Source organism: Athene noctua, chromosome 1, assembly GCF_965140245.1.
Source record: "Athene noctua chromosome 1, bAthNoc1.hap1.1, whole genome shotgun sequence".
Lineage (NCBI taxonomy): Eukaryota > Metazoa > Chordata > Aves > Strigiformes > Strigidae > Athene > Athene noctua.
In genome coordinates this window covers 74,152,388-74,170,713 of record NC_134037.1, presented here as the reverse complement: position 1 = coordinate 74,170,713, position 18,326 = coordinate 74,152,388, and the positions used below count along the sequence as shown (strand labels likewise).

The 18,326-nt window shown below is 44.4% G+C and overlaps 1 protein-coding gene across 1 annotated transcript in view; it reads left to right on the top strand.

Annotated features, from left to right (window-relative positions):
• The first annotated feature begins 4,530 nt into the window (after positions 1-4,530).
• Positions 4,531-18,326, top strand: part of UST (uronyl 2-sulfotransferase) — a 175,237-nt gene continuing 161,441 nt past the window's right edge. The window contains exon 1 of the mRNA XM_074896585.1: positions 4,531-5,142. Coding sequence (XP_074752686.1) covers positions 4,878-5,142 — 265 coding nt within the window. The 5' untranslated portion in view covers positions 4,531-4,877. The remainder of the gene's footprint in view (positions 5,143-18,326) is intronic.

Sequence of the window (18,326 nt, the reverse complement as noted above, 5' to 3'; positions counted from 1 at the left end):
GAAAGGGTATGGTGCACCCTTATTTCACTTCCATCAAACTATCAACTGTTGCTGAATAAAGTAAAATAAAACCTGCACAGTTGCCATCAATTACTGTTATACTCTGAAGCCCTTCTGAATCGCAGAGAGTGCTGGAGGAATCTAAAGCTGTGATCTTTCACAGGTGCTTCTCAGATGACATTAAGTTATTCTGTGATACCAGTGAACCTTTACTCAGTGAATCCTTGCACCTATATGTCTGTACTTTTTTAGGAAAATTAGAGCCCAGGCTATATCTTATCCCTGTCTAGATATTTATACCTTTGCAAACTGCCTATTCTGAAATATCCCAGCTGGGAAATTTTGCTTAATGAGAATCTATTTAGAAAATTTCAACAAAAAAAATGCTCAGCTGTTTCTAAGAATAAGGGACAAATGTTTTTCCTGTGTTAGAAACAAAATCCTACCACTGCAAAAATGGGAAACTGTAGTCCATCTGTTCCTTGGAGCATTGGTCTTTGGTTTTTAGGCATGTGGGTTTTGCTATTCCCATGAACTAGAGATCTCTCCGTAACCTCTGATTATGTGTGCTGCAGCCTGGCGCACACATTCCCAAACAAGATACTAGCGACGCTGGCTCAGAATCATGAGCGCCCAGCCCTGTTGGCAAGACTATATGTCCAGGCTGGCTGAGCAGCAGAACTGACTCGCCAGTGGGTAACCGTGCTGACATGGCCAAACGAGTCTCTCTGACGAGTACTGCCAGACATGCAACCTCCACGTGCTCTCTATCTGGCTCATTGAACCTGTTTCTGAACCCATGTATTTGGAGTTACAAATCAGCTCAGGAATCTCTAACACAGCACCAGTGTGTACCCACTTCGAAATTTTCGGCAGCTATGTTCTCCGCTCCTTCGATTTTATGGAGCAACCTCCTCCAGCCCTGGGGAAGCGCCTTTGTGCTCGCAGTGTCCTTCTTGCTGGAACCATTGCAGTTGGGAGAGGGACTCACTCTGAGCAAAAGCTGGACCTAGACTGGTTAAGGTCATGGAAGGAAACAGGTCTGGACAAAGAGCCTGGAGCTGAGACTAGACTTCGGAGAGGAGGAAAAGGAGTGGGACAAGGTCAAGGCAGGCAGAGGATGAGGACTGCTGCAGTGGATACCGCTCTGAAAATGATTGATTCTGTGTCTGCTAGCACCAGCACACTCCTATATGATGTCAGGCAGATTACTTGAACTACAGGTGGCCACTGAGTGCTCTTTTTATGCTTGGTGTTCGGTTTGAGAGCCTGGGGTCTGATTTGTAGGAAGTAGTTAGCATTCACAGCTGCATCTGAAGTCAAAGGGAGCTATGCTTCAAACATACAAAGTGCTGCATAATGCTGACTATTTCACCAAGGCAAACCCCAGCCATCTCAAGGCTGGCAACCAAAATTAATAGATGCATTTAACCTTAATCTCTCTGTGTCTCATCTCCCAATCAGTAAAATGGTGATATTAGCTACCTCTTATGAAAGTAATTCATAAGCATTCATCATATGCTCTAAGATACTGTAACAATGAACGATGTAGAAAAGCCTGCTATGACGTTAATAATTCCACATTACAAGCAGGATTTAAATAGCTTTAAACAAAGCCTGAGGACATATGTTGAACAAAGAGATTAAAAATAAACTGGAAAGCTGCACATTCAGTGAACAGTGTCTGTCCCATGCACTGTACAAGGCAGTGGTCCTTTGAGCAAAACAGTATCATCACACAGTTAAAGGCTAAACTGTAAGCCATACCCTCTACAAGTCAAGACAAGTTTGCCTGAAAAAATCTTACTTTCGGATTATCCTAAAGTGTCGACACTTGGCTTTTCCACTGTAATATTCCTTTAATGTGGGGTTTGTGTTTTGGATTCTCTGGGGTTTTTTGTGTGAATGGGAATTTAATAAGGATATGTATATGGTTTAATTGCTTTATGCTGTGCATGCAAAATCATACAATTTTTGTTAAAGTAGATGAGTAACAGGGGAATTAAAGACAGGAAAACATTTACACTGTATCAAGCTATAGTACAAAGTAAATAGTATTTATTTTCCTGCTCATTGCCCTAGTTTGATTTAGGCATTCTAATTGATAGCATAACATAGGTGTGATAGTTCATATATTTGAAAGTAACTAATTTTACCGCTAATTTATACATTTAAGTATACGTTCCAGCAACAAAGATTTCTATTTCTTCTTCCTCCCAAGAGAATTTTTTACCTGTCAATGCTTATAAATACAGCAAGAAATCTCTCAATGGTACAGTCTTCCCACTTAAATATTACTCCATTGATTTGTCTGTTTTTCCATCTTTAAAAAAAAAAAATCTCTTCCTAGACATCAAAGACATTCTTTGCAACCAGAAAAATAAAGATTTATTGATTCACCTTACAGGTGTTGTCTGTCTTCTCATCAAAGCATTCATTTTTCTCAAACATTCAGCATCAGTGCTTACCTGTTTCTCATCTGGAACAGCAACCAGCACTATTAAACAAATCTGCAGTGTGGTCATTCAGACAAGCCAGTAGCTATGGAAGTATTCAAAAGAATGTAAAACAATGTAAAACATCCAGGGCAGCAGCGCATGTTAAGTAAGCCCCCAATACTTCCTAAGTGTTTCAAAGCAACATTCATGAGAATTAAGAAGTGGTAGTTTAACCGTGCAATTAGAGTTATGACTTTAACTAGTGAAAGGTGTTGGATATTGCTGTTCAAAGAGAACTGCTGTCCTAAAGGTTTACCTTTTAGTCTCTTTTGGTTTTGCTGCATGAACACTAGCCCACAGTGGACTTATATTTTGTATCCTATTACTTTTCTCTTTTTCAAAAATGAGCTGTTGTTCCTAACTTTGTTTTTGCTACAGGTTTTGTGTAAGATTGTGAAGGATCTGTGCAGTGATGCTGTAGAACTGTGTAACTAAAACCAGGAGATTCTTCCCCGAGCTATCTAAGGTCTGCTCTTTCAGCCAGTATGTGGCTATTTTTTATCAAGGAATGCAGTGGGATTGGTTATTTATTGTCAGATTCTGGCTTTGTGCTCTTGTCCACACCAGCAAGATTAATTTCCATGTTTCAGTAGATGCCCTTTGCTGCTGGATGGCAGCAACAAAAAGAAGCCAGCAGTGTAGGTAAGGTTCAGGCATTTATCCAAGCTTCAGTGTAAGCAGCAAAAACATCAGAATGCAGTCTCCTGAGCAAAATTTCCAGCTGCAAGTACGCAAAGATTGTGAGTCAGGCCCCCTAAATCAGGGTGCATTTTTTAAGCCTGAAAAGGAAAAGGGTGATTGCTTTTTAATTTCCGACCTGGCGAGTTGCACTTGGGTCATGATTTCCTACTTTTCTCCCAAACCACAGTGGATAGAAGTTGCTATTACTTAGAAATGAAGAATCTCATGTCCTCCCACGAGCAGGATCTTAGGGAAGCCCCCCCCCCCCCTTCCAGCTGGGTCCATAAAACAAAACGGTGAACTGGCAATACCACCCCAAGCCCTCCTCCCTCCTCTGCTGCTTTGGCAACCTAGCCACATGAAGGAATGAAATGTATTTCTACTCTAGACAATGCCCAAGGATAAGAATAGCTCCAAATAAGCCATCAGGACATATTGGGGACATATGCTGTATAAAGAGGATGAAGCTATTAAACAGCTCAGCGCCGAGTGAACACCATTCACCATACACATGGTGGAAAGCAGTTCTCTAGGAAAATAAGCATGATCGGGTAATTAGAGGCTGTATCATAAGCCGTATGTACAAGGGGGTCAAAGTAAGGTTGCATGAGGAATTGTAATTTTGTAATTTCCGTACTTGCTACAGCCTTGTCCCCAGTAGACAACAGCCCTGCTTTAATCATCCCAGCAAAGCTGCAACAAGGAGCGATCACTCTCTTCCCCCACAGATGATGTTACACGACTATAAAGGTGCTGAATCTTAATGCTGCATTGAGTTGTCTAAATCACCGTAATATCAAATCTTTATACTGCTATCATCACCGTAAGGAAAGATACGGCAGTCGCAGCGTGCGCTGTGTGGGCACTGGGACGCTGGCGAGACTAGACCCCTCGCCCAGGCCCCGCGGGGTGTCCCGAGGTCTGTCCCCGCGGGAGAGGCGCGGGCAGGGCCCACGGCGGCCTTCAGGGCAACTCGGGCTCGACCGCTGCTCCCCCCGGGGCCGGCTGCCAGGGCAGGCCCCGGCGGCCGGGGACGGCGGGAAGCCCCCCGGCCCCACGGGGGCACCGGCCCACGGGCACGGGCCCCGCGGGGCTGCCCGCGGAGGCAGGGCCGGGCCGGGGCAGGTGGGCCGGGCCGGGGCAGGTGGGCCGGGCCGGGGCAGGTGGGCCGGGCCGGGGCAGGTGGGCCGGGCCGCAGCCGGGCGCTGGGGCGGCGGCGCCCGCAGGGGTCGCTCGCGCGGAGGCAACGGGCGGTGTGGCGGCGCCCGGGGCGGGCCGGCGGCGGGGCCGGGCCGGGCCGGGGCGGGCGGCGCGCACAAGTCGGCCGCGAGTTGCAGGCGGCCGGCGGCGGAGCGCTGGCTGTAACTTGACACCGGAGCGAGAGGCCGAGCGGAGAAAGGGAGCGGGAGAGGCGGCGGAGGAGGAGGAGAGGAGCCCCAGGGAGCGGGATGGTGACCACCTCCTTCCCCTCCCCTTAGCGGCGCTCCGCAGCAGCAGCCGCCGCCGCTGCAGCAGCAGCAGCAGCAGCAGCAGCAGCGCCGGGACTCTCGCCTGCCGCGAGCAGCCGGCGATGAGGACGGGACGGGTCCCCTGAGCTCCCGGGAACTTTCCCCGCCGCGGGCAGCCGGAGCCGAGCAGGCGGATGGAGGATGCGCTTTCCCCGGCGGGCTGCGTGACCCGGCGGCGGCGAAGGGGAGGATGAAGAAGAAGCAGCAGCCCGGCGGCGGCGGGGACTGCCCGGCGCCCCGGCCCCCCGCGTCAGCGGCGGCGGCGGGAGGGGGCCCGGGCCCGGGGCAGGGCGGGGGCTGGAAAAGGCGGCGGCCCCTCTCGCTGCTGCCCTTCCTCTCGCTGCGCGACTACGGCTTCTGCACGGCCACCCTGCTGCTCTTCTGCCTGGGCTCCCTCTTCTACCAGCTCAACGGGGGGCCCCCGCACTTTCTGCTGGACCTGCGGCACTGTCTGGGTAAGGGCGGCTGGCGGCGGCGACTTGTTGCGGCTCCTCCTCACCCCCCGTGGCGGCTGGGCTGGAGCCTCTCGCCGCCCCGGGTGGCGGTGGTGTGGCCGCGGGGCTCCCCGGGTGCCCGGGCGGCGGGAGCGGGGCCGGTGGCGGCGGGAGGCCGGGGCTGCCCGGGAAGGGTGGGCAGGCGGGACCCTGCGAGCAGGGCGTGGGGGTGCGCCCTCTCAGAAGTTAATTTTGGCCAAGGGTAGGGTCGCCTTGAGACCCTTCCTCGGAGCCGAGAGAGGTCTGTGGCCGGGGCCGGCTCTTTGTTTGCCCGGTGACTGTCGCAGAGCGCGGTCTGCCGGCTACCTCTTGCCGTCGAGGCGATAGGGGGTGTGTGTGTGGGGGGGTGCAGCGCTGTCTGCCCGCGGGTCGCGGAGCGGCGGGGCCCGGGAGGGCCGTGGCGACGCCGCGGGCGGCTCACGGCGGAAAATGCTGCTCTAAGAAAACCCCAAAAAGCAAACCCACACACCCCCCCAAAAAAAAAAAACAACAAACAACAAAACAACAAAACAAACAACCCCAAACAAAACAAACCCAAACTACAACCAACAAACAAATCCATATACTTTGTGAACCAAGCACCCCCGCTGTGCAGCTGATCTTCTGGGGAGGGGAGTGCGAGCGGGGCCGGAACGGCAGCGCTCCAGTTGTTTGAGTTCGCTCCGGTGCTTGGCCGCAGCCTGCATGACCCGCGGGGCAGGTACAAGCCCTGCGCTGTGGCCTGTAGCCCTCGTCTTGACCACAAGTTTGCACATGGTTTTCCTTTCAGCCCAGTTTCCACAACACTAAACGTCGCTTCCCATCTTAACAGAGAAGTTGTGAGAAGTGGAGTGTATCGTGAGGTCACGGTCAGTACCGTAGACTGGCAGGACTAGTTCAAATAGGGAATGAAAACGAAGGGTTTCTCCATATGGGAGGATTACCACAGAATAATTTGCGGTGTGAGTTTTTACCACGTTAGCTACTCTGTGTTACTTGTCTGTCAAGGTAATAAGCCTTTGGTGGTACGTGCTGTAGAAGAGCAATCCATAAGAGACTGTGTTGGGTTGCAAACAAAAATACGGTACTTGTATTTCAGAAAAATAAGCTGAAAATCTGTATCTGTGTGTACATATTTTATGGACATCTTGGGAATACAACTCTGTGTGTTTTGCTTTAATGGAAAACTGTCCCATGTCTTAAGTTAACTGGTGAGAGGATATGGAGAGGACACAGCCAGGCTCTTCTGGGAGGTGCACAGCAGTAGGACAAGAGGCAACAGACACAAGTTGCAACAAGGGAAATTCCAATGAGATATTAAGAAAAACATTTTCAATGTGAGGGTGGTCAGATGTTGGAACAGGCTACCAGGGAGGTTTGGGATGTCCTTGCAGATATTCAGAACTCAGCTGGACAAGGCCCTGAGCAACCCAAGTCAATTTGTTCCTGTTTTGTTGGGGGAATAGGACCAGGTGAACAGAAGTCTCTTTCAGTTAATGTTATTCTGTGATTCTACCTTACCTGGAGGAAAAAAAAAATTTCTGAAAATTCAAGTGAAAACAGGAGAAGAAGAAATGCTTTGAATATTACTTCCCAAACACAACAGAGTATTGCATATTTGGCTTGAGTTTTAATGTCTTCTCTTTTTTTCTTTAAGTATTACAATTAAGAAGAAATTCCTCCACTGAAGAGGAAACAGACAAATTTTCCACCAAGGTAGAAGTAGATTTTGCTTACAGTTGATTGAGTTTTTTTAATGGAATCGAGCACAGATCTCCAGTTTTCAGAGGAAAGTTGATGTAAATTTTTAAAAATTTTAACCTTCATCAAGGATGAATGTTGCTTGACTTGTGTGGGAATAGGCTATGAGAAACGCAGGGTTATACAGCTTCTCACTCTGTGGCTTTTTGACTGCTTTTGAGGGATCTGGGAAATAAAACTAGGATCTGCTACCCTAACAACTCTAGCCAGTAGTTGTGTGTCTGCTGGAAGATCTTCTAAGGCCTGCAGATGAAAGGCTTGGAAACCACTGCATCTTGGTGAATGGGTCATGATAATTTTTGTGATGCACTCGGCAAGTGCAGAAAAGCCCTTATTATGTATGTCTTAATGTGATGAGCCTCTGGGGAAGGAGTGCAGTCTTATTTGAAAATGGTTTGGGGTTTTTTTGAAGTGCTGAATTCTCTCAGGAGAAAGTAGACAGATCTATTAATATCTATCTGTTAATGAACTTCTGCACTTGTTGTATCAATTAGTATAGGAATTTGCTCTCTGTGTCTGGGTCACCTGGGATGTTGAGGAGACAGTCTGACATCCTGCAAGCAGGCCAGTGATTGAGAGGGAAGCAGAGTCCTTGTGACGGAGTCCTAGTACTCACTAGCAAGCTGTGCTGCTGCCTCTGCAGAGAATGGGACCATACTTTGGATGCTAAGGTGCCTGTTTCCATGCTATTTTCTGAAGCTATTTTGAACTTCATTGGTGTACAGTTTCACTGGGGTTGTCAAAGTTGATCCATGTGGATGACATTGCTAAAGATTTTTTTTTTTGTACTGAGCGTAGGTTTTGCAAGAGTGGCGTGTACTCCTTGAGGTATCCATCTGGGAGGGTTTACAAATCATGAACAATTTTTTTTTTTTTTTGTAACCAGTAGTGTTATCATCTCCCAAGGAACCTACAGAAATGCTTGGAGGAGTAGGTATTGAATATTCCATCCTGCTAACTACCAAGGCCCTACATATGTACATGTGTGTTTTATACAACAGTTGAACTAGTCAAGTCTCATGACATTAAAAAAAATTAAGCCTCTTTTTTCCTATGAAGCCACAGATCCAGTGTACAAGCAACTCTTTCCTTCCAGTCCTTCCAACCTACAATTCATGGTGTTAAAATTTAAATCCCCAAACAAAGAAGGAGCAGTTACGTTTGCAAATCATCTCTGCAATGTGTGAATTTTGCGATAATCCTTGTTGCATTTAAATCTACAAGAACCAAGAAGGACTAGCCTAAAGGGAAAATTGATTTCTCTGTTTAACTACTTTGTGGCCCCCACAGTGTGGGGAGGGGTCATCTTGTCTGGCTTTGGGTTTTTTATTTGTATTGCAAGTTTTAGTGCAGTGCTCATGGTTAGTCATGATACTCTGAAGGGAATGCTTGGATTTTTTTTACCTCAGAACTTGAAAGGATGTTCCTAAATAATAATACAAAACTTCAATAGCAGTCAGGATAGAATGCACACACCTGCATCAGGCAGGTGTGTTCATAAAAGAAAATCAAGGCAGTGTGAAAACACTAGGGTTGAAGAACTTTCATTTTGTTGTTAGGCCTGCATGATACACTGTGGAGTTTATTTTCAAAGAGATTATGTGTGAAGATTTGCTAGTTCTGTGAGTTTTCCTTGGGTGGTGGTGGGATGAGTGTATTTTCAGAGTGTTCAGGCTATTAGTAATTTTTTTTTTCTCCTGGACCAGCTTCTCTAGTGTCTTGTCTATATGTGTCTCCCTTTTTGTTTGATTGCCGTACTGATTGGGGAGAATCTTGGAAAAACATTATGGCAGTTAGTAGGGGAGAAGGTAGCTATATTTTGTATTTCCACTTTGCATCACCAGCTCTTTTATAGCAGTCTATCAGAGTCATATGGAGCATATGAACAGAGTAGCAGATACAAGGCTGTGCTTTGTTATTTATCCCATTCTGACTTAAATCTCACAATAGTTAGGAGGACAGGAAAGTCTGTGGAAAGCTAATGGTTTCTGCTCTCCATTCTGGCTATGGTTTATGATAACGTAGCTGAAGTTTCATACTGTAGTCATCCCATCAGGATGGATCTAGAGCCCTGGTTTTCAGCATGTAATTGGTGGTGTCATGGATGTTAGTGGGTTGTTTCCAAAGAATCTGTGGAAGATAATTAAAAGCACATCTGTTGCCAGTAGGCTTAAATTTGCTGTATGGGGGTGCATACCAGTCCTGGACCATCTATGAGCTCCAAAAAACAAGAAAGTTTAAAAACTGCCAGGCTTTCCAGTAATAAACTGGAGTATTGGGATTCGCATAAATGAGGTCTTGCTTGTTGATTCTGCCAAGGTAATCCTGGCTCGCTAATCAAAACCAACTCCTGCAGTGGGAGGAAGTGAGAAGAGTCTTCCCTTAGATGAGTAAGACAGAAATCGTAAATCTTGGACAGCCCTGTGGCTTTTGGGGAATGCACTGGGGACTCCATTCCCCTGCAACTGTGATGTTTTTGCATTGCTTTGTTCTTCCTCGCTTTGGCTTGTGATATATACATGCTTCAAAATATAGAAATGAGTATTTCCAAGGGTTGATAGTAATCCTCTGATAGCCAATAAAAAAAAAAAATCTTTTGATCTTCAGTATTTGCAGTGCAAACTTGTTGTTGTTCATGTCAATTAAATCATTTCCCCTGTTGAACTCCCCAGAAGCCTACCAAGAAGTACACTGGTTTGATTGCATGTGAAAGTTGCCTGTTCTGTGGCTTTCTATGACAGACAAAAGACTTAAGTGGCCAGTTGTGTTCTTTAAACCTTCTCTAAATTGCTCCCTACTCTCACTCTTCATGCTGCTGGAAGCTCTCAGGTATTTTAGCCAATGTACTTAGTAGGCTTAAAGTTGTCACAAGAGTTATGTTTATTTTGGATGCATGGGGGAATATAACCATAATTTTGTCAAATGAAGGAAGCAGAAAGAGATCTGAGTATTTGGGGAGGTTGTAACAAAAATCTTCAGAATATTTAAAGCTAAACCCAAAGTGAAACTTTAATTGAGGTAGTATGAATTGTCTTTAATTTGGTAGGGTGTTTTAGAGTGGTTTTGTTGGGGTGTTTTTTGTTTTTTTGGGGGTTTTTTTGTTTGTTTGTTTTTTTCTTCTGAAGTGTCTGGTGTTTTCCTGTTAACATATTGAGAGAGAGACAAAAAAGCAAAACTGACTATCCAAAGCAAACATAAAAGTGACTGACAGTGTTTTGTATACAAATTTTATTCCTAAACTGTAGAAGGGAAGGGGGAGCAACAGTTGGGGTTTTTGGGGTGGGCTGGTTTGGGTTTTTTATTCTGGTAATACTGCATTTATATCTAAAATTATGGGAAGCACAGAATTCTCCAGGGCAAGCTTTTCTAAACAATAAAAGCATCTAGCATGGTCCATTGTAGGTAGACAGCATGCTGCTTTTTTATGGTCAAAAAGAGTTGTTTCATCCTGTTTTGTTTTGCACACGGATCATGAATCCGTTACAGTTTTGAAGTCCCTTCAGGTCTGTGAGTAGGCGACGCACACTTGAGGAAAGACAGTCAGGTCTATGGATGAGGTTTACTGTATGGTGACACGATACCTGTTTCAGAAATGAATATAATTTTAACAAGGCCCTGACTATGTTCTTACAGACAATTTTTTTTCTTATTGTTTTCAAGAATGTGTAGTGTTCTCAAAAGAGCTCTTCCATACCTCGGAGCATTTTGATTTTTCTCTGGATTTTCAATGGCTTGTTTATTTCCATTGCATTTCATTAACATTGTAAGGAACTGAAAAGTCAGTTTAGAAATGGCTTCTTAAATCCTTGAAATGAGGTGATCTGAACCAAAATGACAGCCTGTAGCTATATCTTCCTTAATTAACTTCTCTGTCCTCTTTGGACTTCCTCATTCTGTGGTTGTGAATGCGATATGTATTATCCGTTAGATAAAATCTGTTTGGATTTCCACTTATGTTGCTAAGCGCTCAAGTTATGTGAGCTTTTTAGGAAGACAAAAGATGTGCTTCATCTCCAAGCAACTTTTGTTAAAAGGCTACATGACTTGCACATCACTCACTCACTTGTCTGATTGTAAGATTAACAAAGCTCTACCTAACACATGCTGCTGTCAAGGAATACTCTATTTGGAACCAGAATGCACGTTATTTTATGACCACCTTGAGCCTTTTCCCTTCAACAAGATGAAGTGGTCACTGGACTATGTTATCCTGACTGGCCATAAATCACTATGTAAAATGAAGTCATAGCAAAAAATGTTTAAGACTGTGTGAATGTGTTGTGATGATATTCTAAATGTATTTGGAAAATTGGACAGCATCTATTCAGAGATGTATTTTCTGCTTCGAAATTCAGACTCTGGTCTGGGAATCAGGTATTGCATAAATACAGCTGTGTACCTTTTTCTGTTTCATATTGTCAGCTTTGTTGACAAGGGATTTAAAGGATTAATTCAGTTCCTGATGAGAGGGAATATTACTGTAGCTTTTTCAGAAATGTATTTGGTTTTGGTTTACTTTCAGGTTATATGACCGTGTATTATATACACCTGTGAGAAGACAAGTCTACTGGTTAAATGGGATGCTCCATTTGGACTTGGGGAGATGAGAGAGACTTAGTCCTTGCTCTGACAGACTTAATGTGACATTGAACAAGTTGTGTGTTAGTTCTGTCTGCATTTAGTCCCCTTTTGTCCAAAGGGCATTTTGAAGTTAAATGTGTAACAGAATATGGTATTCTTGGATATTACAGTTATCGCAGCCATAGAACTACTTAAAGGAAAAAACTACTTGTGATAATCCTTTTGTCACGGAGGGATTTTGGCTGAGACAGTCAGAAGTCCAGCTACTTTCCTTTCAAGGGTATTGCCACTGTTCATTAACACGGTCTTTGTGCAGTTTTACTTCAGGAGTTATTGCTATAATTGGTTTCCAGAGTCTCATCAAGGGACATACATTTTTGTATGTGTCCTCATATAGAAGATTTCATGTCTGAGAGAATGTAATTGAGTCACTTATTTCTTCTTTCCAGTGGCAATGCTTAGACTTGATTTGCAAAAATGAAAGTAAAAATACACTTTCTTGAAGCTTCGTTCACCCGGTGAAGGGCAAACACTTCATGCTCTATCAGAGAATACTCAGCCAAAATAGATTGTGGCTGTCATGGAGGGGAAAAAAAGTGGGTGATGCAGTGGATCTCGTATTTTCATATGAAATTAGAGAGGAGGAAGTTTGCTCTTGCTTCAGATTTGACAAAGAACAAAAAGCATTGAAGGCTGCCAGAAAGGGAGACTCTCTAGCAAAGGTAACTCACACAGAGACTGTCATAATTTTTTTTTTCTTTAAATCTAGTAAAGGATCTGAGATTAACATCTGTACTAGCTCTACTGCACTGATTCCCGATAAAACTATTTTGAAATGTGTAGCGCATGTCAAAATCAGCAATGACAGTAAGTGGAAGTTTTTAATTTATTATTTAAGTAAAGGTCTATACTGTCGAAATGTGTAGAACATATGATGAAAGTATAATGGAGGGACTTGATTTTGATGTGATTTTTGGTGGGAACACTGTAAAATGGTTGAAGAGGAGCTTCTTAGGAGGTTTTTTTCAGCATGTATAAGAGGGAGAGAGAGGAATCTGAGTAAATACCACGTACTTGCTTATTGTCTTTCTGTTGCAGATTTGTTTCTTAAATCACTTTTGAGCTGATAGAAGTTTATGTAAAGAACTGTATAATATTACTGCTCTCTTGCATGTGAAGTAGCCATCTCAGAAATGTGATTCAATGAAAGCTGAAGGAGTAACAGCTTCTTTCTCTACCTGCAAGCTCTCTACATTGTCTCACTAATAATGAACAAACTCCATTTTTGTCCATTCAGGAATATTTTACTGGGGAGTCAGATTCAGCGTGAGCTGTTTAATCTTCCAATAAACAGCCTTACTCTATTAAGCCTGTTGCATTTTCCCCTCTCTAGTTTTGAATCTGATTCTTTATGGTCTCATCTAATCAATGAGGCAAATTCTGGCAAAGCTCTGGGATTCTTTATAGCTCAGCAGTCATCTGTTTTTTGCACTATGCTACATGGAAAGAGCTGACGGCTTGAGGTTTTTTTCCCTGGAACGTTTTGGTTATGAATGGTAGAAGCTGAAAGATTTTTAAGCAGCATGTAGTGTCTTTCACCTTCTGACCCCTGCTCAGATACAGCTGAGGTTGACAGTAACTGGATCTTATTACTGTGCTGAGGGATTCAGTGATCTGTGTGCAGTAAATTAATTTTGTAAATTGTGATACCATTGCTGGCACTCTCCCCTTTGCTCTGCTGGCTCAAGGATATGACATGTCAGGCCAGCATGGGAGTGTATAGGTGCAGTGGAGGATCCAGTGGGTTTTATTTATCTGGTGGGGATCTCAATGGGCTGGTGCATTTTCCTCCCCATTTCTGCATGCTGTGCTTAGTGCAAGAGGGAAATATATTCAGGAAGATGTTACTGAGGGTTGTAAAGCTCGTGGAGGTCGTGGACCCAGCTGTCCCCAAGGTAAGAGCTGTGCCTGTATAGTGGATTTGTTTGTACTACCCTGCTCCACAGTTAGAGGTGTTTGTTTGGAGCTATTGTATGAATGATAAACTTATTCCTTACCAAAAAAACCCCCACCACCAGGGCAAGCTTGGCATTTCCCGTTTAGGTGTCATAGACCAAGAAATCTTTCCATCTTCTGCAAAAGAAGCTGCTAAATGTCTTCCTCGCTTCCTCTTCTCTCTCTGTCACTCCTGACTGGAGAGTGCAACTTTCTGTCCTTTTATCCTCATACAGCAGTTTCCATCTAGCATGTCAAAGAGGAAGGTGGAATTAACACTTTATTGAAAGGGCCCAGAGAGGTCATGTGCTTGCTTGGTGTTGTTTGGCTGATCAATAGCAGTATCAAGAATAGTGCTATTGTTACATCTTAATTGGTAAAACGACGGAAGGAGGGTTGTGAAAGAATGCCAGAACTTGATAAAGGGACTGGTGAAGCTGCATTGACCCTGAAGAAGCAACACTGTAGGTAGAACAAGGAAATACCAAGGTAAGTGTGGAGGGATGACACCATAAAGCCATCGAAGTGGGAAATACTGTGGTGAATTCACGGGAACAAAAGCTGCTGATTGAACCAAGGAGAGATCTCCTTGAAGTCTGATGACCTTTTGTGATTAACATAGTAAAAACCTGCCCTCGAGCAGGAAGAAGGCCTGTACCAAGAAAAGCCCCTTCCTCACTGAACATGCACAGTTGAAGAAGAGGCTACTGTGACTTTAAATGGAGATGAGACCTCACAAGGACCAGTGAGAATGAGAGTGGCCAAACTCATTGTGTGTTTTTCTTGTGTGTTTTTCGGCTTGTTATACACTAGGTAGAAGAACCCAGGTTTTGGGACAACACCATGATTCCCTGTACTCTTAGGGGGCGTGAGTTTGCCTGGAAATGGGTGCAGTGTGTCTGACAAAACACTGATACTCGACAATACAGAAGCTGTGCTCCTTGCCCTTATCTCAGCACCTACCTGCCTCTCCTGGCTGGGGTGATTTGAGTTTGTACAACCTGTGGGGGTCTTATCCGCACAACGTTCCTGAGAAGTAGTGAAGCTATTTTTCTGATGGGGCTTCTGAAGCACAGGATGGCTTCAGGAAAGTGTGAAACTGGGTCTGGCAGACTGTGGAGCAGCTTTTACCCAGCAGAGCCTCTATCCAGCACAGGTATGAAACTCACTTCTTCCTGTCTGAGCGGCGACTTCTTAGAGTCTTCCCTCGCCCTGTTCCTGTCAGCAGCAAAGCCTGCTACTGCAGGGTTGTATGTTGGGCTGAGGAGTCTCAAAATTACAGCAAAGCATGTGGGAGGGAGTGATAGCTGCGAGAGGGAAAAGTGGGGAGAGAGAAGGACAGGTTGCTGGGTAAAAGTTTGCCGATTTAAGCTACCTTTTAATGTATTCTGCTTAAAATGAGCTTGCAAGAGACAGGAATAGTACTGGGGGAGCAGATAAGTGATAAACTGCATGTTAAGAAGCCTATTCTGACTGAAAAGTGTTTCTTGCTTTCTGCAGCTGTCTTCAACACCTCTGTGGAATTTGCTCACTGAATTCTCTACTGTGGGTGGAAAAAGTTGTATTTGTGGCATGGGTAGATGTTAAAACAGCTGCTTTATGTAGCCAACACAGCTTAAAAGCTGTATAGTCAGCTTTAGAAATGTTTCCTTAACTTATTTATTTTGAAGACAGAAATGTTTTAATACAAAGGCGCTCATAATGTGAGGGAGTTGATGAGAGGCTAATGCAAATTTTATCCATCTGTTAGGCCCTCTGGATATTTTTGGCTAAAATTTTACACCCACAGTTTTCCTTAATTCAGAGTCATAGACTGGTTTGGGTTGGAAGGGACCTTAAAGATCATCTAGTTCCAACCCCCCCTGCCATGGGCAGGGACACCTTTCACTAGACCAGGTTGCTCAAAGCTCTGTTCTACCTGTCCTTGAACACTTAGAGGGAGGGGGCAGCCACAACTTCTCTGGGCAACTTGTTCCAGTGCTTCATCACCCTCACAGTGAAGAATTTCTTCCCTATACTTCCCTATATCTAATTTAAATCTACCCTCTTTCGGTTTAAAATCATTACCCCTCATCCTATCACTACATGCCCTTGTAAAAAGTCCAGCTTTCCTGTAGCCCCCTTTAAGTACTGGAAGGCTGCTACAAGGTCTCTCCAGAGCCTTCTCTTCTTCAGGCTGTACAACCCCAACTCTCTCTGTCCTCATAGCGGAGATGTTCCAGCCCCCTGATTTGTGGTGTCATCTGGACCCACTCGAGCAGGTCTGTGTCCTTCTCATGTTGGGGGCCCCAGAGCTGGAGGCAGTACTCCAGGTGGGTCTCATGAGGGCGGAGTAGAGGTGGAGAATCACCTCCCTCAACCTTCTGGCCACACTCCTCTTGATGCAGCCCAGGATACGGTTGGCTTTCAGGGCTGTGAGCGCCTATTGCTGGCTCACAGTCCATTCTGTGTCCACTAGTACCTCCAAGACTACCTCCTCAGGGCTGCTGTCAATCCACTTATTGCCCAGCCTGTATTTGTCCGTGAGATTTCCCTGACCTATGTGCAGGACCTTGCACTGGGCCTTGTTGAACGTCATGAGGTTTGCAGAGGCCCACCTCTCAAGCCTGTCCAGGTCCCTCTGTAAAGTGGTTGAACTGGTCAAGTAAGAACCTAGGAATGTTTTGACACAAAAACTTGAAACAATAGATACAATGGGATAAAAAGAAAAAGAAAAATGTTTTATTTTTTATACCTCATATTTTTCTGGGATCCTCTTCTCCCCTGTTTCCTGTAATCGATTCTTTCTCCCCCATCCTCCTCCTCTTATCCTGTAATTTAAATTCATATATTAATAACAGGAGAGAGTTTTTCTAATGTCTTTAGTGCCTATCAAGAAACAGGAATTAACTGAAATTGCTTGACTGTGTTTTGTATGATAATCACTCCATTTTTTTGGATGTAAATTTTGGGCACTTAGAGCCCTTCTTTCTGGGTTGTTGCTTTAATGTCTCATGAAAGTACTTGCACACTTTCAGCTTCTGGTTCCTGTAACACATTCAAGAAAAGCACTGCTGGTTATTCTGGTCTCATAGCTGTCCCTCTGTGCAAAGACAGGTTTACAGGTGAGATGTAAGAGTTTGCGTTTTCATCTTGGACTGGACAAAAAGTCTGTTTGTAGGTTTTTTTGGAAGTTGTGACTTTGCACCTGCTGCTGACCCCCTGTGAGTGCTGTTTTAAATTGCATTGATGTGAAAGGAAGCCCTGTGCGCTTCCGCTGTTACGAGTACAGCCAAAGGGATGAATAGCCACTCTGTGTGCTTGTGCAAGTGTGTATGAACATATTTATTAAAATAAACTACCACATTGTTATTCAGGGCAGATAATTTTTAAGGATGCATTTACAGCCCTTCCTAATTGGACTGTCTTTTCTGAAGAACTGAGTGCATGGGCGAGGTCCCCCTGCCCTCCTCCTGTGCTGTTATGCTTTTGGAGCTGTAAGTTTTGAAGTCAGGACTTGCAAGGGTCTAGAGGCCACTCATTCTTACTGTGGGGGCAAGAAAGGGTTGAGAATCCTTTTGAAATTGGTGAGAAGTAGGTTCCTCTTTAGATCTCACTGTGAGTCACATCACTCTTAGCTATTTATCTGGATTTCCTGTCTTATCAGTGAGGGGAGAGCGCCACTTCCGGGTCATTGCAGTTTATGATAGACATGTGATGCAAGTAGGATCACCCCTTTTCAGAGATGTCGGTCATCTGTAGCCTGTTGCCATTGAGTTGGAAGGGAGCACCAAGCTTGTGTACGCTGCTGCTGCTGCCTTTCCCTGGGCAGTGGAGGTGCTTGCCTGTAAGATCTAATCTGACTGGTGCAGCAGTGACTCAAAAGTATAAGCTGAAAGCTTGTGGTTGGGTTTTCTTATTATTATTTTTTTAACTTTCAAGTGAAAGCTGTGGAAAATGATGACACATGACTTTTCACCAAGGAAAGTTTCCCCATCGTTATTGGTGAGCAGGCAAGTAGATTTTAAAACATAACTTATGTTTATATAATGAGGCATTTGTTTTTCTTTGTTTTAGAATCTGGGTTAGAGGATGTTTGGAGACTGGAGGGGTGGATAGGAAGTGGAGAGCAATTATTTGATTGAAATTTATTTTACTTTCTTGTTCTTTAGAGCTGCACAGAGGGAAGCAGACCCTCTTGTGTGGAAAAGAGATGTTTGGCTATGTTTGTAAGCATGGAAGCATAATGATTAGGTCCTTGTATTAAGGTTTCTGAGTACTAATGCTTCAGAAATAGACATTGGATGCTTGCCAAAGCTTGCTTCTTATCACACAATGATTCAGGGTAGAAGTCGTCAGGAGACTGAGATGGAAATCATGGAGCCCATGGCAGTTTGAGTAAAGAAGCAGTACTCTGTCATACATAAATAGTATGTTTTAGCACCCCTCAGAATGTTTATTTAAAAAACCTCTGCTGGTCAAGTGGATGGCTGGTTCAGGTTAATGTATTGTATCCGCCCTGGAGAGAGGATGCCAGCATAATGTTGTACTCATACAAGATCACCAAGCTGCCAGCAAGTCACAAATGTATGAGATAAGCTGCCGGTGGCTGGATTAAAAGCTGATAGTCAAGGGGATTTGACTTATTATTTCCACTTTTTTTTTTTTCCAGTTTGGAAAGTCCTGGACATTTGAGGAGGAGGAGGTGCTCCTTACAACTGTCCTTGAAACAATAGGTGTTTCTAAAATACATACAACAGATTTGTAGCAAATAAGTGAAAGTTTCATAGCTTTTGCCTAATTACTACTAGACTATTGTGAAGTGTCTGTTGTTGATTGGCTTTTGATAA